Here is a 22,270-nt window from a genome sequence, read left to right as displayed (position 1 = left end):
AAGCACACATTAATTACCAGTGGGCTACATCTTGGGCCATTGGTTATGACACTTCGGTTTATAGTGGAGCAAAGCTTTTTAGCTCCTTTTTGGCCTGGTGGGGCCCTTTGAGTCTTTTCTGTGTCCCTCACCAAGAGAGTATTGTCACCTAGTGGCCACATTATCATAAAAAAAATTACATTGCATGAGAAAACAATAAAGAAGATTGTTTAAGACCTGTGCATACCTTTATACATACATGAAACCTCGACTAGAACATCATTGCTTTATAGAAACAAAATATATTTTGATGCCCATTGTCGTCTCCACACAGTGGAGGTGGCCATTTTGTGGGTGATCCAATATTCTTCATGCCTCAGTGAGGTCAAAGGTAACTTACGTGACTTTAAAGGCTACCCTCCAATGAATATTGGCACCACACACAAAACGGCTGCCGTGTGGATGAGTGATGCACTTTAAAAAGTCTATGTCACCAATTCACCCATGAAAGGATTCAGGATTAACCTGTGAAAGGTTTCTGTTGGTTTAAATGGAAGTAAACTAGATTTTCTCTTTCACCTTTTTCCGAAATCTTAAAATAAACAAACATATGTATTGTCTCTTGATAAACTATGCCAAATAAAAATACATTATAAGAAATAGTAATCTACAGCTTTTAATATCTCATTACTGGATCATGTAAAATGACATTGTTACAGAGTGAGCACAAACACATCACAAATTGTAAAATATCTTCATAGTACATCATCCGTTATATACTCCATTAGATAAACCCTTCTATAAAACGATTTTCATTGGTCTATTTTTATTTTTCCAGCCTGGACAATGTTGCAATATCTCTGGAACATTAAATACTGCCAAAATAAATCTAAATAATCTATCCTATTTATTAGACCATGGTTGCATTGAAGACGTCGGTGGATAAACACACCAGAGTGCAATATTGCTGTGTAAGCCACGCTTTGCAAACGCCGCTGAAATATAAAAAAGGACTATGGTGCGCTTCGTGCAAAATTATGCTATATTTCTAGTAAAAAAAAAATAATTAAATACTTTTGATAAATGTCTATTTACTGCGTCAGTGTTTCAGATAGTAGGATAAATAACTATTTATAGATCAATAAATTATTCACTAGCATATGTATACAATTAAGTATCTTTTTTTAAAAAAAAAAAGAAAAGAAAAAAGTATATATTATGTATAAAAAAGTTAAATGGTTGTAGAAACAGCCCAGTTGGAGCATGCCTAATTTACAATAGCACAACAAAAAGTAAAAATAGGTTTCTTATTAAGTTTCCAAAACCATAAATAAATATAGTTTGTATTAGTACTAACATGCTTCATCAGCAAAATAAGAGAGAAATGGAACGAGAACGTAATGTATTGTAATCCAGCTTGTTGTTTGAAAACATCAGGCTCGGAGTGGAAAGACTCCTTCCCAAGTAATGATTTTTTTTACAGTGCAAAGTCCTGGCACGACCAGTCGCTTTTCTTACGAGGTGGTGGATTTAGTAGGCGATGGTGAGGCATTACCAGGCAAGTCATTTCCACCATCGCCTGACGACGAGTTTAAGTGAGGTACTTGTGAAACTTTTCGACGACTGAGAAACGCTCCTTCAAATCCACTCTTCTTCTTCGTGTCCAATTTGGACTCTGTTTCCTCGTCCACCATCCTCTTCCTGACGTCGGCTGTATCGGGACTGCGGCAGGAATCTAAACATTTGTTTGTTTTTTGGGTCGTTACGGTCTTCTTGTCAGGGGGGCTGCTTTCCTGGTCACTTGGTTTTACGTCATTCTTTATCAATAAACTCCCGTTTTCCGGGTTGACTCTCTCGGCGATATTTTTGTTGAAGCTGAAGGACTGGAAGTCTCGGTAGCTGTGGAAGCTCTCCGTCCGCCGCGCTCGCGCTAACAGGGGGCTCTCTCGATAAGGCCTCACTGAGCCGTAAGTCGCAGCTTCCGGTATGGTTTCGTGCTGAAGTTGTAAACTATACAAAAGATAAATACTCAATATTTTAGTATATGTAAAATAATGTCAAAACACAATGCATAACTCTCAGGAACTAATGGAGAAAATATAAAAAAAAAAGAAGAAGAGGTGCAAAACTAAAATGTATATAAAATAAGAATTGCACATAAAACATTTTCTCTCTAAAAAATAGTAAATAAATAAAAAATAAAAATACAGTTAAAAGTAGGGATCAGCCGAATCAAGAGAGTTCTTAGTAATTAGTATTTGGTGTCAGTGGGTTCTGCTTTCTTATTCCCCTGTGAATTATCCTATTTCAGACATAAAAAGAAAAAGAAAACCGTCCTTAGACTGCTAACTATTATACTAGGCAAATTTGGGGTCAGATTCAGAAAAATATTCCATAACAGAATTCAGTGTTTGCGCGATTCATTAAATATGGGTTTAAAGTCACCCTAGATAAAGTCCTGCCCCCCAATGCTTTGGTTTTCTGTATTAATTAGAAATATGCCCAACTGTTCAGTTTAATTCCAGTGTTAATGTGTCTCATCAGGGTAATTATTGGCATTTTGTAAAATTTTAAGGGTAGTTCTATTTTTAACATCTTTAATAAAGCGAATATTTGTCAAATAAATGTGTCTTTCTTTTATTACTGCGAGTCCATAAATAACTTCTTCTGGTTTTGTATATTTGCAAAATGAAATCCATGTGGGGGATGCATTGATATCACTGCTCTGTATGCAAAGATTGTGGCAACAGATTAAACCCCTCCCTGCCGCTCATGACAGGCAAGTATCAGGTACTAAACACGGTCTCTCATTCACATCATCACCAAACTGACTGCATCAGCTACTGTGATTCCTGCACAGATCTAACATCTGCGGAGAAAGTAACACAACATAGCCAGACAGTCCCAAGGCTCCACAGAAGCACAAGAACAATAATATTACCCCTCAAGAGGCTGCGTCTACTAAACTGGAGCTCACAGGTTCTTGCTGCATTGGAAAATATGTTTGGACTGAATATACTAAATTGAATCCACTTGTCTGAATGGGGACATGTGCTTTAACTTTTTGCTTTTAGTTGATGTGCTTTTCAGTACATTCATTTTAAACCTTACATTATTTCAAAATACAAAAAAGTCTGGCATTACAAAGGAGATCTCCGCCTTCTTATAACTGAAGTTCTATCGATTGTTCTTTTAGGGTCCGACAATTATTTTTCTGAAGACAATGTTGCATCACGGTGCAATCACGGTTATCTACCAGCCTATCCCTGCACTGTTATCTGGTTGGGGCTTTCATGGACAATGTCGTTGCGACTGATTCAATGTTATTATGGATGTTTCTAGAGGTATTTTTAGGCAAGGATGACATTCATATAAAGAAACAAAATGATATAACGATATGGCAGATACAACACAGAAATACAGTAAGCGAGTTGTTCTAGATTACCTGGAGCTGGAATCACGAAGACGACCTTGGTAAACCACAGAGGTGGCTGGGCTGATGTTTGGCGTTGCACAGCGGGAAGCGCTCAGGTCGCACTGATCCAATAACTTTAACAGTTCTTCCTCCGTCGGACCTCCGACATCTAGACAAAGCAGACACCAGGTAAATTCACCGTAGTCTAATCCAGATATCGCGTCTCTTTCTCCGTCTCTTACCTGTGTCTTCCGTCTTGGTCACCATGTCCATGGCCGTGGTCAGGTCCCACATTTGAATACTTCCGTTAGAATGTCCGGTGAAGAGATAGCGCCGCGGCCGGGAGCCCATCCGACTGGACCCTTCGCACTCTCTGACGGTGAAAGACGTGATTGTAGTGCAGTCCACAGCCTGGATCTCACAGATTCTGCACCAGGAAGAGACGGTTGTTAGTTTTAGTCACTAAAGTGAACTTTCTGGTTCTGGCAATTACATTCATTTCTAAATGTAAATACGCACTAAGACGGCATAAATGTTTCACCATTTCAACGTCACAAACGTGGCTTTATGTAGCACCAACAGGGCCACTTGTAAAGCCACTGTTATTAAGCGAGTAATTTAGACCTCCCCGGGATATTATCCCTCCGTCATCAGAGTCTTACACAGTTCAAAAACAATCACGAAACAGATTACGAGTGTTGAAATGTTCTGATAATTCACATAATCCAATGTAAAAAACAGCAAAATATGACCTTGGTAACACTGGTCACTAATAAAATTATATATAGTTAATACATTTTGTTTTAAATAAGCCTAAAGTGATATGAATTAATTTCCTTAGCTTACATTTCACATCTCGTTCTCACACCCTGTGTATGTCTATGTAGAGGAGATAACTGATACACTGAAAGCAGGTATGTTAGTTGAGAAGCGCTGGCATAGAGATTACAAGCGACGACATGAAAGGATCAACCTGTGACATTGTCAAATTAAACCTACTATAAATATACTGGTGGGTCAATGTGATTTTTCTCTCTCCTCATGTGAACACCAGATATCAGCTAATATAGGACAAATGTTTACTTGTGCCAGATACAATTACATGTTGACAGGTTAAGATTTTGTGTTCTTTCAGTTTTGGAAGCTGTATGTGGTTTTGATGTATTTCTACTCGCTACTCTGTGTTTTGTATACTGGTCTCCCTAAACCTCTTCTACTAATAAAATATGCTCTATAAGGAATTTCCAAACCTTTACTGCCAGATCACCACCCAAAAAATGTTGAGGGTTGCAGAACATGGAGGACAGTCACTAGTTTACCTCCACTTTTGGAGAATAACCCCTAAATAAGGTATCAATGGTCTAAAAGGATCCATGTCATTCTCTTTATACTATGTGATCATTCCCCAATATCGCTCTCAGCTCCCAGGAAGGAGGCTACGGTATAATTAGAGGTATGTTCTGAGCACAGTTCCAATGAAGACGACCTGAAAATCTGCTCTCAATGTGGAATCTAACAATGGGCCATTACTTTCCAGGTAACAAAGTAACAAGATCTCTTATGTGAGCAGTTACCTCTTTCCAGTTGATGAAAGTCTCACAAACAGTTTGTTAGTTATAGGAACCACTTTCTGGATAAACACCTGCTGGTCGTCTCTCTCTCCGAAAGGCCCTGTAAGGAAACAATGACATTCATTAGCGCAGTATACAATACAATCAGAGACAAATGTCTATCAGTGCCAGCAGATACAACGTGCCATGAAAGAGTATTCAGCTCATCCCCCTTAATGTCAATTAAGAATTTCACAGCCATGTTATTGTTAACCTGTTTGAGCCCCCCCCCAAAAAAAAGATTTAGCTTTAAAACCCCTTAATAAAATGTATTTATTAACTAAACAAGAAAAACAAAACACAGCCTGGAATTTTTTTATTTTTTTTCACAATAAAATGTTTTATTTGTGAGTCGCACATTCATCCGCAATTTGGATCATTGTTGAAAGACGGAGCTTCCTCCCCAGTTTGAGCTGTCTGGCCGGAAGGAGCCGGTTTATGTTCAGGATTAGTCGGTAATATGCACCCTTCAATGTCCCATCCGTCCTGACCAGACTGCCAGTCTCTACCACCTACAAGCATCGCCATAGCACGATGCTATGACGCCACGCATCACCCGGCTGGGGTGCAGGATTTACCCTATTTACCGCTTAGCGTTCAGGCCAAAAAGTTGAACTTTAGTCTCATAAAACCACAAGACATTCTGGCCACCTCTAGCTGTATCTCTTAATGGGATATTGCAAACTATTTGCAGGCAAGGACGTGTGGTGTTGGTTTTGATTTCAGCCAGGATTATTGACTTGTGTACATTATCCTCTATCACAGCCACAGACCTCTGCATTTCATGTAATGTTACATTTGGCCTTGCAGTAGTTCTCTAATAAGCGCCCTTCTTGTCCAGCACCTAACTTTATGGGGGGCAGCCTGGTCTAGGCGGTGTGACGGTATTTTCACACTACTTCTATTTCTGCATGATGCACGCAGGGAGGGTGGATGTCTTTGCAATGGTCCTGGAGCCTTTTCTACAATCTTATCTGCAACTTGTCTGGAATATTCCTTCGTCTTTATTTGGAATCCTTTATTTTTGGAAAGTCCCCATCATGCAGTATGGCCTCACAGAGAGAGGGGCATCATTTTTGATTATATATCTACATAACAACATGTGACAAATGTGTTATGGCTGAATACTTTTTTTTTTTTTTAAGGAATTGTATGTCCCAGACACGTGCGCGCAGCGGTCACCAGCTTTAGCAGCGTGTTCGCCACCAGCGATCCTGCACACAACTTCATGACTCTTTGTGCTTGAACACAGGACAGCTCTACGGTGTCAAGAGCGCCAATACTTTCATATGAAAGTGCAGCTCAGCTTTGTGTACAGATCTCTGCAGTACAGTAGAGAATCCACTAAGTGACGAGTCTTAAATATCAAGTTTCACCAAACTGGTATAAATGTTGTCATAATTTAATATTTATCCCAATATCCTCCTAATTAGACTGATGATGATAAATGAAGTCAATATGAATTCACTAAATGCTGGTAACATCACTGAGGAATGAGGTACACAGTGCCTCGATGAGGTCATTGGTTCCTACTATATTAACTGGATGCATTCTCACAGATATTGACCCATTAACTGACTGCTTTCCCCATACAATTTTATAAGTTAACTTTATACCAAAATATTACTGGATGTAAAGACGTTCCTGGCTATGTTAGTGTATAAAGCAGGTCATTCCATGTCCGATACTTTGTTTCAAAGTTACCTATTAAGAAAGACTATTACACAAACTTCCATTAGACCATACAGTTGACTTAGCATAATATTTACAGAATAAAGAGTAAAACAAACACCCCATAGGCAAACTGAGGGGGGGGGAGGTTCCTAGTGCCTGGAAAACCCCCTCCAAGCCTGGGGCACTGTATAATTGAGGTGGCTGGACCTTGCCCCCGCTTCACACGGCTCTGCTTGAAAAGGGAGAGCTGCGTGCACCTAACAGTAGTGAACGCAGCATTGCCCATGTATAATATGGGGATAGGAAGAGTTGGAGAGCAGCCAAGCACTGTCTAATATTATATCCACGCCCCCATGCATGGTGGTCACGCCCACTGGTGACGTAGTGTGGAAACCCCCCTCTACAAATCCTGCGTTTGCCCCTGCACCCAGCTTATAAACAGGGTAAATATCTGGTACCTATGTCGTTGCCGGAAGAATAACTCCCGTGGCTTTCAGTTTCCTCTAAAGACAGGATTTTGAATGAGGCGAGAGGGGTGGACCCTGGCTGCGTAGAGATCATTCCTCTGAAGCGCGTTACCGTCCACGTCCGGACGTGGTTATTATCAGCGCAAACTAGAAAATAAAACACAACATAATCACCAGATTGGAGTAACAGAACCCTCTGCTCAGATCTGTTACAAACAATGTGACAATACACAGAGGGTTCATACATAGAGATGTAATAATAACAGTACCTGATACCAGGTGTTTTTCCGACAGCATGATCTTGGTAACCGGGCTGCGGTGAACGGTAAAGGTCTGGAAGAGCTGGGGGCCGGAGCCCACTGTCTCTGGGTGCTGTACGATCACCCTGACTGCACCAGAACTTGTACCATAAGCGATCTCGATCCAGTTCCCGCTGACACCTGTAGGGGGCAGCAGAGAGCATGATTAAAATTACTGGAGGCCAGACTGAACAGATATAAGGTTATAAAGGCCCATTTCTCCTACTGATTACATATTCCAGCAGCTTCATTACTATAAAGTAGATGGAGATTTGGGGACCACATTATGCAGTTATCCTGGGCAGCACGGTGGCTAAGTGGTTAGCACTTCTGTCTTACAGCACTTGGGTCATAAGTTCAATTCCCGACCATGACCTTATCTGTGTGGAGTTTGTATGTTCTCCCTGTGTTTGCGTGGGTTTCCTCTGGGTGCTCCGGTTTCCTCCCACACTCCAAAAACATACTGGTAGGTCAATTGGCTGCTGTTAAATTGACCTTAGTCTCTCTCTGTGTATGTTAGGGACTTTAGACTGTAAGCTCCAATGGGGCAGGGACCGATGTGAGCGAGTTTTCTGTACAGCGCTGCGGAATTAGTGGCGCTATATAAATAAATGGCGATATTATTATTATTATTATTATTAATAATAATAATAATAATAATCTTGTTACTCTGTATAAACCAAAGAAATGCACACAAGTGGTTTAAAAGGGGAACTAAACCTAATAAAATTAACACACTCAAATAGAACTCCATGTAAAGGCATCTATGTATACATGTGAAAGTGGTAACTAATATCATATTACATCATTTCTACTCTCAGTCTTCAGCGGCAATCACCATACTTCTGATAGTGGGCAGCAGACAATAAGAGAATAGTCCTGATGATAGATTATATATATATAATACAACAGTACCAAAAAAAGTAAAGGGTGCACCTCAATATGGCAGCACCCAGGGAGAAACTGTAAGGGGATTTCTTGAGTAAACCGATGTTCTGACATTCAAGACAGTCAGGGTATTATAATTATCTAGTTATCTTCAGGTCTACCACCTATATATACACACTAAGCTAATTATCTAGTGTTATACCAGGGGGGGAGCGGAGGAGCCAAATGTATTTAGAACACAGGTCTGCCAATAGGAGAGCAGATAATGTAACAAACAAGAAATCCTCTATTACATTTAGTTCCCCTATAAATCAGAACTTTGATGCCATTTGACAGGTCCTGGATCTATGATATATGAATGTACTCACTGGTTTTGGGGGTGAGGTAGACACTCAGAGCAGTGATGGCGTCATTGGAGGGATCGTGATACAATTCTGTCACTAGAAGGTCATTGTCCTTCATGCGTAAAGGAAACTTCTGCATATCTGTAGTAAGGGAATAAAGAACAACCACATACAGCTTAATCAGGCATCTCTTTAAATAAATATGGTGGAAAAACCTAGGTCACAGGGAAACTGCAGGAACTAAGCAGGAGAGAGTATAGTTGTAAAGGGTTAGGTGGAAAGTTTTAATTTAACTTGCGGATCCATTAAATCTCCTACCGTCTACCTCATAGCAAACCTCTCTTACCTATATAATAGATGGATCCGTTGTTACATCCCAAGAGGAGGAAAGACCCAGCGGTGTCGTAGCTGGTAATAGGGACAACATCCTGGACCTGGGGGGAGACACCAAGTAATATTCATTATATGGAATAAATCGGCAAGTTGGAGAGTTAACCTCCAATGAATGTCACACTGTATTACTGACACAACGGACGTTCTTATTGCGGAATAACAGAAGGCTCGGCCGGTGTATAACAAGTTGCGTCTTCAACCGATATTGAAAGTTTAAAATGAGGAACTATTTTTCCCATAACAACGACGCCCACTAGGGGTGCTGTTTCGTTGGGAGTGATGGGGCATCACAGAAAGCATGTCTGGCAGGGAAATAGTCATTTCTGAAGAAAGCGGGGCGTCATTATATAAATAAAGTTAGTAATTAGTGTTCAGATTGGAACTTGTACTCACTTGCCAGTGCTGAGTGACGGCGTTCCATACTCCGACCTTCCCAGTATGGCTCGTCGCTACCAACTGATTACCGATGAAGAACAGGGCATCCACCGGCACTCCCAGATTAAACACACCTAAATGTCCAATAACAGAACATCCATGTAAAACCAATCACAAGGCTGAGTAGTACAGTTTATTAAACCTTTTTCTTCTGTTTTCCACGCGCCTGTAAAGGGTATCCCCCCCCCACCCCACCCAAGACTGAAGGTTTACCAATGAACCCCCCCTGCCCCCCTCTACCCCCAGGTTTGTCAAGGTGCACCAAATACTCTCCCAGGTTTGTCAACGTTTACCGATAAGCCGGATCCCTCCTAAAAGCACAAGTTACCACTATTCTAAGACATAAATATGTTCCCAATTTTTTTGCCATATGAATCAAAGGCCTGCATTAAGCTGGGTACACACTTATGCAATGTTACTTCAGATGCAATTTCTGTAACAATTTCACCAACAACTGAAAGTCCTGATGACCATACCGATTCATACGTACAGCCCTACACAACCTGACCTTTATATCTATGATCATCTCATAACCATCTGCTGAAAGGACATCGTTCCGTCATTTTTGGAAGTTTATAAAACCAAACCAACAGATGCGATGTACTTTGGTAGGATAAAACATGATCATGGGACTGTACACTCTCTTGGAGTGTGACGTGAATCATGTGATCTGCACGATAACTGTATGTGTGTTATACAGCTTTACCTAAATTAGGACCTTATATAGATTGTAAGCTTGTGAGCAGGGTTCTCTTACCTCTCTTTCTGTATGTATTACCCAGTATTGTCTTATACCCCATTCATACTGCACCAAAAACCCGGGTTTTTGCAGAGGCACGCTGAAAAACCCAGGTCTTGGTGCAGTATGAATAGTCCAACCACAAAATCCTGGGACTTAGACCCGGGATTTTGCGAGGGGTAATTCCCGTGTTGGACCCCGCTCGCCTGCAGTATGAATGGTGCAACCCGTGTAATTCCCGGGTCTCACCATTCATACTGTAAAAAAAAAATTGGGAAGTAAGAAAAAAAAGTAAAAAAAAAAAAGATTTTAATTAATAAAAAATACATAAGAAATATTTACTTAACTTATTTTCAGCCAGCGGTGTCTCCGGTGCATTGCCGGCTGTCAGGGGGACCTCTGGGTACTAAAATGACATCATTTCTAATGGACTAGAAATGAAGTCATTTTAGTACCCAGAGGTCCCCCTGGCAGCCGGCAACGCACCGGAGACACCGCTGGCTGAAAATAAGTTAAGTAAACATTTGTTTTGTATTTTTTAGTAATTAAAATCTTTTTTTTCACTTTTTTTTTTCTAAAACCCGGGTCGGGCAGGTGCAGTAGGAACCCGCCCGACCTGGGAATCTTCTGATCTATACTGCCCTGTGCCCCGGCAATATCCCGGGTTAACAACCCGGGATATTGCCGGGGCGGTAGTATGAAAGTGGTATTATTAATGTTTGTTCCCAATTGTAAAGCGCTACGGAATTTGCTGGTGCTATATAAATAAATGTCGATGATGATGATGACGACCTTAGAGAAGGACTGTCAAACAGGCTGCCCAGCTGTCACAAATAATCCCCACCAAGCTTCCATCATACTTCACCGGCTATACCATACAATATCAGTATTGATAGCATTAGGGGTTAATAGACCCAACATCGTAGAAACACTATGTATCAGTGTATGCTTTACCAAGGTGGTTTCACTGGCTCATCATATGATAGGTTAATAACATTCTATACTGCGATGCAGAGCTGTGCTGTCCCAAAAACAATCTGATGACGCCACGTTCTGTTTAATATCCCCCAAATCTTTTCTGATACATTAAGAAACGTGTGGCACCGGCATGCAGGCAATAATAAAAAACAAAACAAAAAAAAGAGAGAGAAACAAGTAGAATTGATTACTCCAGAGACGCAGGAGGTTCAGGGAAATCAAGGGAGACAGCTTGAATGGTCTGAAGGAATTTAAAGTGTCACTCTTGCTTAGGCTCAACAATCTTGACTGTTATCCACAGGGAGGGAGATGGTATAAGTAATGACATGTCCCTGTCTTAAGGGGCCCTCTCCGTAAAATACTGCTTATAGCAGCAATCTGCTAGTGGTGTCTCCGGTAAGTAATATTGAAGGCTGGTCTGCCGGGGGACAGCTCTATCACCGAGATGCCAGGTTTTGTAATCTTCTTTAGATGGTGTTACAGAGGTCCGGAGTGTTTGTAACAACAAATTGTTTCTTTTACAGAGTGTGAACAAAGAGCACCTCTGCGGTCCCCCTATGTAATCCCAAACTATCATTTCCAACCATCACAATCAAAACCAAGTGAAAAGGTACTTCATTATTAAATAAAATGGAAACCTAATTGCAGTGGATATAAGCAATTTCCCGGTATCTCACCCCAGTGCCGGCGGTTCTGATTGCCCTGCCAGCTCGGTAGAACTTTATTCCCTGCTACATGGCTGAGGGATGTCCCCGATATTAAACCAGATTATCCATTTCTACTTTATGGACTTTTAGATATTGAAAGAACTTTAGTTGTTGCTGTTTGCCGGGTCCTGTTGTTTAGCTGCCTGGTCTAGTTCAGGCGAATTCATCTCTTGCGGGAGCGCTCGGTGCACACAAAGATTGGGTCTTTGAAAATGTATCGACTTCTGGTAAACGAGTTGAATGAGGCTGGTGAGCTTGTCAGAGCTCATTGTATGCAGCAGATGGCCAATACTCAGTCACACCGGCCACTATGCACCGTATGAAACAAAACATCAACTTTAGATTCATAAATTATTCTAACAAGACGGACAGGGATGGATGAATGACAATGCAGATCAGTCTCCCGCGCCGCCCCATGCTGGTGAAATAATTTATGACCCTAGAAATCATGATTAGCAAATAAAATCATTGCAGGTAGCAATATGTTGGGCTTGGTGAAGCATTTTAGTTGACATTGAGTGTATCTTTCTTAAATAGCGGAGGCTGGACTCACAAGGACCAAAGTTTCTGCTCGTTGCCCGTGCAGGACCAAAATACACTGCTGGCATGAATGGAGTCTATTTGGAAGAGGACTGCACTCATGGGCCAGTAGAAGTGGCCTGTTGTCCCTTTCTGCTTCCATTTATCCCCTCCCTCAACATCAACACCACGAGTTCCTTAATTTCCTAAAAACCTGCTGCCTTGGTATCAGCCTGGACTGTGCCTTTGCTTTACTCTTCACATCCATTATCTCTTGCAGTCCTCGGTCCTCTCCATATTTTCTTACCCAAGATGCAAACAAGATTCACATCCATTCTCTCATCTCCCATCTGGACTTCTGCCACCTCCTCTTATCTGGCAATCTTTAGGCTCATCTGTTGCGGCTTCAATCCATCCTAAAATACGCTGCAAGGCTGATCTTCCTCTCTCAGCGCTTCCCTCATTAGCGCTCCCTGTGCTCCAGAATCAATCCACTCACCCTAAACTACAAAGCCCTAAACACCGCTGCCCCTTCAAATACATCAAATCTCCGGCTGAGCTCTACCTCTGACAAACACATCTCACATAAGCGACCATGCTGCTACACACATGCCCTCTGAAACTTCCCTCATTACTACAGCCCACCAATACTACTCACACCGGTAGCCCCTCGCTGCTGTCTCAACCTCCACTCTGAGACGCACTCTCGCCTCTGCCCTCTATGATGTACGCTCTCACTAGAGCAAGACCCTTCCCGTGCTATGTTGTCTACATTGTAGGTCGCTCCGCAACTTTATGTAGGTCTTCCCTACTGCCAAGGTTGCTGGGCACTGAGGTGTCTTACAAATCAAGGACAACAACATTAAGAATTTTTCAACACACCCAATAATGATCTGGTTATTATCACCCGTAAGTCACTTTCATCCCCATATACTGCAATATTGGGGCAAGACAACAGCTATGATATTACATCATATACCCAGCTGCAATGATTTCAGGCTGCCAGACTCTCTGCAGCCACCTTCAGTCACTTAAATCACAGAGTCTTGTGAGCATACAAAACACTCACACAGACAGCTGTAGCTCATATATCCTTCATTCTCATAAGCACAGGAGGCTTTTGCACATCTATTGCTAATTATTATTTATTTTATATGTACTAACTGGGATTTTAGATTCAGTGATTCATTAAGCAGCAGTATCTTGTCTCGTAGTCTGCAACGCAGTATTGCAGTGAGGTATAGTGGATAATCAGGTACCACTGCAAGCACGGGGTAGGATCATCAATGCTCCCTGAATAGTAGAAGTTACAAAGCAATGTCTGCGATTTCACAGCACTTGAACGAAAGACATTCACTGCTTTATGTACACTGTATGCACTGAAACACTTCCACACACAACTATTCCAATGTCAGACAGCTGCAGTAAGATCAAATTAAAAAAAATCTTGTAAACCACAATAGGAAAACTAGATATTAGTATCCATAGGGCAATATATTGTTGTTGCAGCTCTTCTTTGTGAAATCTGCCTTTAAAAACTCCCTCAAAATTATTTTTATTTAAAAAAAATTTAAAGAAAAACTGAAGAGCCATAAGGAGGGGGGAGGGGTATATAGGTTAAGGAGCTAGAGTACAAACAAATAGAAGTTGATTAAGCACCTGCTCCAGTGCAGAGCAGGGACTGGCTGGCCCATTTTAGCCTGGGGGCGGGACTTGGCTCAGCAGCCTATTAGGAACAATTTAAAAGAAAAATAAATGTAGGACCCAGCCCAAAGATGCTTATTGTGGGACAGAGTCCAGTGGCCAGATGCCTCCCTGCCCAGTCGGCTCCTCTACATCCCAAGGAGGTTAGCAGTGTTCCCCAAACAGGATCAATGAGAAGCATACAGTATAACATGTATAGAATCTCAGGAGCTGTACAGTAAAACAATCGCAACCATATCACAAAAACCCATCCCCAAATTTAAATAAAACAAGTACAAATTACAGCACTATTAGGATACTAAATATTAGTCCAAGATTCCTTGATCTGCAACTTCAGTGTATGGAACTATTTCACATACATACTCAGTAAAGAAACGTATCATGGAAATACAAAGTCCCACCTATTTCACTTCCCCGGCTTCCATCCTGTATGCTCCACAGAATGATGCTGCTCTCCGACGCCACGGCCACCATCTTGTCTTTGTCGCCATGCGGGCCACCAACCACCTTGGCGTTGAGCGCCACCCTCTCGATGGTCCAGTCTAGGTAAGGGCTCGAGAAAACCTGCTGCCAGCCGGAAGATTCCTTTATTCTGCGAGAACCCGGGAGAGACAGTCAATAACGCCGAGATTTGGCACAGCTCATTAGACTTTAAAAATGTCTATTGATTTACAATTAAAAGCTACATGTACTGTACAAAGTAATCCCATTACAGTGTAAATGTAAAATTATATCTCTGGGTACATGGCAGTCTGCCCAGTTTTCAGCCTCATACAAACGTGGAGAGGACACCGAATCCATTGTGAACTTAGAGACAGAATACATTCAAAGGCAAATATAATACTTACATAAATGGCTGCTCAACAAATAGATGTTTAGTGAGACATGAGAGCTTCATTGCATGTCAAAAACCTAGTAAAACTAGCAAATAATGCAAAAGTGTGCAGCACAAAGTGAATAATAATAATAATAAAAAAAAAAAAAAAAGGGTTTCCAAAACTTTGTATTTTAGTATTTCAGCTGCTTACAAACACTCTGAAAGTTTTAGGAGTCTTTCTGATCTGCCAGGGAGAACTCCGCTTTGATATTTCGATAGCTTCTTACAGCTCATGTGACCGGCTAGAGCATTTTACACTGATTTCAATGGATCTGGATTTCAGAAGCATTTTGTAACCAGCTATGAGAAGATCTAGGTGTGTTAGAAGCTTTGGAAATGAGACAGCAGAGATTAGATCACAGACTTTGGCAATAGGAAATAACTGCAGCTTTTTATAGCTAAATATTGGGAGAGGTCTCTCTCCAACTCTGGGAGGTCGCAGTAGACACGAGGGAGGCATCTAGGAGACAGTAGCAGCTTTCTTGGAGAAAGTATGTGAGCTGCTTTAGAGTACCACCTAGTTTGTAGTCTTGCTGGAAGACCTCCACACTCGCAATCACAGGAGGAACAATAGAAATACCAGGAGGGGCATAATTGGACGAACAACCTCCCAAAGATTATTGCCCATGATTTACACACAAGGTTTCTCATAATTGTATCAAAGTATCCTGGGATAAAGGTCAACGGTCAACTTTGTGTTCATCGCATCTGACTTGAGGCCATCTATTTTGGAAACTCAGTCAAGAGAAAGGAGGAACTGTCAAATGATCACCAATTGGTATTTGAGTTGGATAAGGAGACAGGAGCTCGAGGCCAATGAGAACCACCAGGATTGGCTGGAAATGTCTGGTGGATGCTTGCGTGGGAGAAGAGTCTTATCTTGATCTGGGTAGAGTGAAGCCGGGGACTTTGTTATTCGACGGACCATGTCAAGTCTTTAAAAATCTGCTGCTAGAAAGCAATCCAATCCAAAAAGCAATCCACCAGTAGACATAGGATTTGTTGGTCAATAATCCCTGTGAGGGAGGCTGTCTAGCTAAAGAAAGTGATGTTCGGAAAAAGGCTCGCAGAGGAATCTCCTTTTTGGTAGAGCGGTACTGGAAGCAACAGTTCAGCACAAAAAAGGACTATTGGGTGGACCAAAAGATGTTCTGGCAAACTGTTCAGAACCTCAGGAGAGGAAAGGGAGACCTTTCATAGGTGGTGCTAAGCCAGGACTGAGAAATGCTGACTACTACTGGGGATATTGTTAGAGTCTTTTGTGGAATACTTAATCCAGTAGACACAAAGTCTTCACCAAGAGGGAGTGTTGGAAATCCATGGTGGTTTGGACTCCATAGTTTTGGCTTATGTTGCTATTGTGGTAAGACGGTAGGGGTGGATGATTTCTAAAAAGAGATGTTGATGGCACTGGACATCAATGGGCTAAAACGGCAGACACACCTATTCATTGTTGAATAGAAGGTGATTATAGTGCCTCTAAAAGGGTAATCTAGGATGGTGGTCTTCAACTTTAAAAAGAAGGGCCAGGGGCCGTATACCAACCACAGGGTTATCAAGCTTCTCTCGAAAAACCTTTAGCAAGGTACCGAAGAAGAGATTCCATTCGACTGCTGAAGAGAAAAAAACAAAAAAAAACAGATTTCACCCCGACAGTGGACCAATCGTTTTCCCTTGTAGTTATGTAAGGAATCGTGGGAACACTAATACAGTCTACAGGTGTTTTGTGGACTTGGGAAAGGTGAACCACGAACGGTCTGTGGGAGGTACTGCAGGGGTATGAGCACTTGTGTGAGGACATTTAGTTATGTCAGCATACAGGATACACATTTATATTAGTTTACAGATGCATCTTCTCTCCACTCCTGCTTGAGATTGTCCTGAATAGGACATCAAGTCAGGGTTTGAGGAGACATCTCTGCTATTTGCAGATGACTATGTCATTTAGGACTCCTCCAGCATACATTCATGCATTTTGCTGCAGTGCTTGAAGTGTTGAAGGGACAACTGCCTCCAAGTTCAAAACCCTGGTTCTCGCTTGGAGGGGAGAGATGAAGAAGTTTAAGCATCCAATGCACCGGCCATAACCCCATGTATGTCCTGCCCTAGGCTAATACCTTGTTGGTTATATAGGAAATAAATGGAGCCCGGGCTAGAGGATAGTTTAAACCAGGTCTGTTTATCCAATCATGATTCAAAATGCCCACACTATGATCAGAATTCACTCCCAAGTTCTCCAGAGGGGAAATAGAGACCTTCAGAAGACACCGGGCAATATTCTAAGGCCACAGTAGAGTGGATTCTGCCTTTGAACACTATACCATGCGGGAGTCTTGACGATGGAGTTTAGAATATCCCTAAACTGAAGAACAGAACGGCAGCGGTAACAGAACCTTGGTGCAAAGCAGTAGTGGCACCATGTTGTTCTCCCTCTTTACAGTATCATATAAAAACTTACTGGACATCATTTAAAACTTCAGAAGTGTTGTTCTTTAGCTACAAATCAAACATGTCTCAATACTCCCACTTCTGCCGAGAATATGAGAGAGAGAGAATAGAACAAGAGCGGGAGAAGCTGCATTACCCCCATGCTGTTCCTACCATTAATAAAAGTTTTGTCAGCTGCCCGGTTTTCTATTTTTCTTTGAGTCACCGCGAGTGTTGCTGAGTGTGACTGAAACAATTTGAAACCGCGAGCGTGGACGGACAGGTAATCCATTTGAAAAGCATTAGAGCAAGATTTTTGACAAATTTCAATAAACCCCTTGCTGTGTTCACTCTATCACAGTTAGAGGGAAGAGAAGCCGGTGCCCACTGGTCATAGCGATGCTAAAACAAGCAATTTAAAAGTCATTAAATGTTTCAGTTGGTAATGCTGCCGAATTAAAGGGCGGCGAGGGCTTTACCCTACTCATATACAAAACTGTATAAATCATAATAAACTGAGGGTACCATCAAATCCAAATTACTGAAAAAAATACAGGCTAACTTGTCTCTCCATTACTACACTAACTAATGTTTGTGCTGCCGATAGCATTAGTCTACAGGTGGATCCTACATATAGATTAATACACATTAAAAGAGCTTAAACAAAAATGTCCACTGTGTAACACAGTGATGAACGACAGTTGGCCCTAGGGCCGCATTCGGCCCTCTGAGCCTTTAACGGCGGCCCCCAGCTCCTTCCTGCTTCACTGTCAGATCTGTTAGGTATAACTTGTAACACTTGTTTAAAACGCCTGCTGATGTGATATTACAGATAGGTTTGTCTGATTAAATAGATTATTTTACCTTACTGGGATTAAGGGTAATGTGTGGCCCTTTGAAGGTTCGAGGGCTGCCCACGTGTCCCCTGAAGTCTATCAGGTTGCCTATCACTGGTGTAACACAGCGAGTAGAGATTCGGTGAGCAAAAACAGGGTCAGGTGCTAACTCAAGGCCAACATACAACGGTATTGTGCTATGTATAGGAGTGATAGTAATAAGCAATAATCTGGAAGGTTTATACACAATCTTGCAGTCTATTGAAAGACAAGAGTCCAGGATGGAGCACACTGTTCAGTACTTAATATATAAAATGAATAGCAGCTTGTAGGAATAGTTAGAACGTAAATCTAGAAACTCCCACATAACATTTTCCTAACAGCCGTCCCCACCTCCAACTAATATAACTATTAGGGTTCAATGCCCTGGGCGGCCATGGTTTGGGAAACGTGGTATGCGGGCTGCCAACCGGGAGATATCTGAAAGTAAATTCAGACCAGTTAGAGGTTGCCGAAGCTGCGGAGTGCACGGCTGCCCCGATGCTGCGGAGTGCTGCGGAGTGCACGGCTGCCCCTATGCTGCGGAGTGCACGGCTGCCGCGATGCTGCGGAGTGCTGCGGAGTGCACGGCTGCCCCTATGCTGCGGAGTGCACGGCTGCCGCGATGCCGCGGAGTGCACGGCTGCCGCGATGCCGCGGAGTGCACGGCTGCCCCGATGCCGCGGAGTGCACGGCTGCCCCGATGCCGAGGAGTGCACGGCTGCCCCGATGCCGAGGAGTGCACGGCTGCCCCGATGCCGAGGAGTGCACGGCTGCCCCGATGCCGCGGAGTGCACGGCTGCCCCGATGCCGCGGAGTGCACGGCTGCCCCGATGCCGAGGAGTGCACGGCTGCCCCGATGCCGAGGAGTGCACGGCTGCCCCGATGCCGAGGAGTGCACGGCTGCCCCGATGCCGAGGAGTGCACGGCTGCCCCGATGCCGAGGAGTGCACGGCTGCCCCGATGCCGCGGAGTGCACGGCTGCCCCGATGCCGAGGAGTGCACGGCTGCCCCGATGCCGAGGAGTGCACGGCTGCCCCGATGCCGCGGAGTGCACGGCTGCCCCGATGCCGCGGAGTGCACGGCTGCCCCGATGCCGCGGAGTGCACGGCTGCCCCGATGCCGCGGAGTGCACGGCTGCCCCGATGCCGAGGAGTGCACGGCTGCCGCGATGCTGCGGAGTGCTGCGGAGTGCACGGCTGCCCCGATGCCGCGGAGTGCACGGCTGCCCCGATGCCGAGGAGTGCACGGCTGCCCTGATGCCGAGGAGTGCACGGCTGCCCCGATGCCGCGGAGTGCACGGCTGCCCCGATGCCGCGGAGTGCACGGCTGCCGCGATGCTGCGGAGTGCTGCGGAGTGCACGGCTGCCCCTATGCTGCGGAGTGCACGGCTGCCGCGATGCCGCGGAGTGCACGGCTGCCCCGATGCCGAGGAGTGCACGGCTGCCCCGATGCCGAGGAGTGCACGGCTGCCCCTATGCCGCGGAGTGCACGGCTGCCCCTATGCCGCGGAGTGCACGGCTGCCGCGATGCTGCGGAGTGCACGGCTGCCCCTATGCTGCGGAGTGCACGGCTGCCGCGATGCCGCGGAGTGCACGGCTGCCCCGATGCCGAGGAGTGCACGGCTGCCCCTATGCCGCGGAGTGCACGGCTGCCCCTATGCCGCGGAGTGCACGGCTGCCCCTATGCCGCGGAGTGCACGGCTGCCCCTATGCTGCGGAGTGCACGGCTGCCGCGATGCTGCGGAGTGCACGGCTGCCCCTATGCCGCGGAGTGCACGGCTGCCCCTATGCCGCGGAGTGCACGGCTGCCCCTATGCTGCGGAGTGCACGGCTGCCGCGATGCTGCGGAGTGCACGGCTGCCCCTATGCTGCGGAGTGCACGGCTGCCGCGATGCCGCGGAGTGCACGGCTGCCCCGATGCCGAGGAGTGCACGGCTGCCCCGATGCCGAGGAGTGCACGGCTGCCCCTATGCCGCGGAGTGCACGGCTGCCCCTATGCCGCGGAGTGCACGGCTGCCGCGATGCTGCGGAGTGCACGGCTGCCCCTATGCTGCGGAGTGCACGGCTGCCGCGATGCCGCGGAGTGCACGGCTGCCCCGATGCCGAGGAGTGCACGGCTGCCCCTATGCCGCGGAGTGCACGGCTGCCCCTATGCCGCGGAGTGCACGGCTGCCCCTATGCCGCGGAGTGCACGGCTGCCCCTATGCTGCGGAGTGCACGGCTGCCGCGATGCTGCGGAGTGCACGGCTGCCCCTATGCCGCGGAGTGCACGGCTGCCCCTATGCCGCGGAGTGCACGGCTGCCCCTATGCTGCGGAGTGCACGGCTGCCGCGATGCTGCGGAGTGCACGGCTGCCCCTATGCTGCGGAGTGCACGGCTGCCGCGATGCCGCGGAGTGCACGGCTGCCCCGATGCCGAGGAGTGCACGGCTGCCCCTATGCCGCGGAGTGCACGGCTGCCGCGATGCTGCGGAGTGCACGGCTGCCCCTATGCCGCGGAGTGCACGGCTGCCGCGATGCTGCGGAGTGCACGGCTGCCCCTATGCTGCGGAGTGCACGGCTGCCGCGATGCTGCGGAGTGCACGGCTGCCCCTATGCTGCGGAGTGCACGGCTGCCGCGATGCCGCGGAGTGCACGGCTGCCCCGATGCCGAGGAGTGCACGGCTGCCCCTATGCCGCGGAGTGCACGGCTGCCGCGATGCTGCGGAGTGCTGCGGAGTGCACGGCTGCCCCGATGCCGAGGAGTGCACGGCTGCCCCGATGCCGCGGAGTGCACGGCTGCCCCGATGCCGAGGAGTGCACGGCTGCCCCTATGCCGCGGAGTGCACGGCTGCCGCGATGCTGCGGAGTGCTGCGGAGTGCACGGCTGCCCCGATGCCGAGGAGTGCACGGCTGCCCCTATGCCGCGGAGTGCACGGCTGCCGCGATGCTGCGGAGTGCTGCGGAGTGCACGGCTGCCCCGATGCCGAGGAGTGCACGGCTGCCCCGATGCCGCGGAGTGCACGGCTGCCCCGATGCCGAGGAGTGCACGGCTGCCCCGATGCCGCGGAGCGCACGGCTGCCCCGATGCCGCGGAGCGCACGGCTGCCCCGATGCCGCGGAGCGCACGGCTGCCGCGATGCCGCGGAGCGCACGGCTGCCACGATTAACCGACCAATCAGCTTCTAATACTTGGGTAGGAAGTGAAAACCTTCCTCAGTGTAAATCTTATGTTTAGAGGAGGTTCTTCTTTAATATAAACACTGGGTTCATTTGAAACTATAATAGGATACCAGCAAAAACCCTACCTTGGGGATATATAATCATTATTCACATCAGCGCCTGCCTCCATTGGAGTTTACATTTTTAATTCCCTAACACACACCCATGTTAGTCAATGAACCTACCAGTATTGTCTTTGGGGTGTGGGAGGAAACGGGAGCTCCCAGAAGATACCCACGGAAACTCTGCACAGATTGGGCCTGGGTCAGAACTGAACTCTAGATCCCTGTGCTTTGAGGCAGCAATGCTAACCACTGTGCTACCCCCATCCAAGGAAGATCATTAATGGGATAATAACACAATGTAAACCTCACAAAGGGACCTGGATTTGGGAGAAACTACTAATCCTGTGCTTTTATCACTATCTGGTTCCACACTGGAGAAAACTAACATTCTATCTGCTGGAATAAATATATATATTCTGCAGTATTTTCTTCTGAACTTTTTCTACTTCTTTGTAATGTCATAAAAGCAGTATATATTCCCGATATATATAAAAAACATCACCACGCTGCTTTGTTCACCGTTTGCAGGAAACAACATTACTAACCGGACAAGTACATATCCCTTCATCTCGCTAGAGATAAGTTTTTAAAGCAATGACTTCTTTACAGTCTAATATAAAAGCAAGAGCCGTTGAACAGATGAACATGTTCCCGTTTTATGTTCATGCTGATC

At 45.4% G+C, this 22,270-nt stretch overlaps 1 protein-coding gene across 1 annotated transcript in view; it reads right to left on the bottom strand.

The window, feature by feature from the left end:
- Positions 1–639: 639 nt before the first annotated feature.
- Positions 640–22,270, bottom strand: part of KCTD3 (potassium channel tetramerization domain containing 3) — a 41,498-nt gene continuing 19,867 nt past the window's right edge. The window contains 11 exon segments of the mRNA XM_075204247.1: positions 640–1,496; positions 1,498–1,989; positions 3,425–3,563; positions 3,637–3,821; positions 4,969–5,065; positions 7,137–7,292; positions 7,415–7,585; positions 8,701–8,817; positions 9,023–9,110; positions 9,463–9,578; positions 14,553–14,743. Coding sequence (XP_075060348.1) covers positions 1,457–1,496; positions 1,498–1,989; positions 3,425–3,563; positions 3,637–3,821; positions 4,969–5,065; positions 7,137–7,292; positions 7,415–7,585; positions 8,701–8,817; positions 9,023–9,110; positions 9,463–9,578; positions 14,553–14,743 — 1,792 coding nt within the window. The 3' untranslated portion in view covers positions 640–1,456.

Source organism: Mixophyes fleayi, chromosome 3 (assembly GCF_038048845.1).
Source record: "Mixophyes fleayi isolate aMixFle1 chromosome 3, aMixFle1.hap1, whole genome shotgun sequence".
NCBI classification, from domain to species: Eukaryota; Metazoa; Chordata; class Amphibia; order Anura; family Limnodynastidae; genus Mixophyes; species Mixophyes fleayi.
The sequence above is the reverse complement of the archived record's forward strand: the minus strand, read 5'-3'. Positions and strand labels throughout refer to the sequence as shown.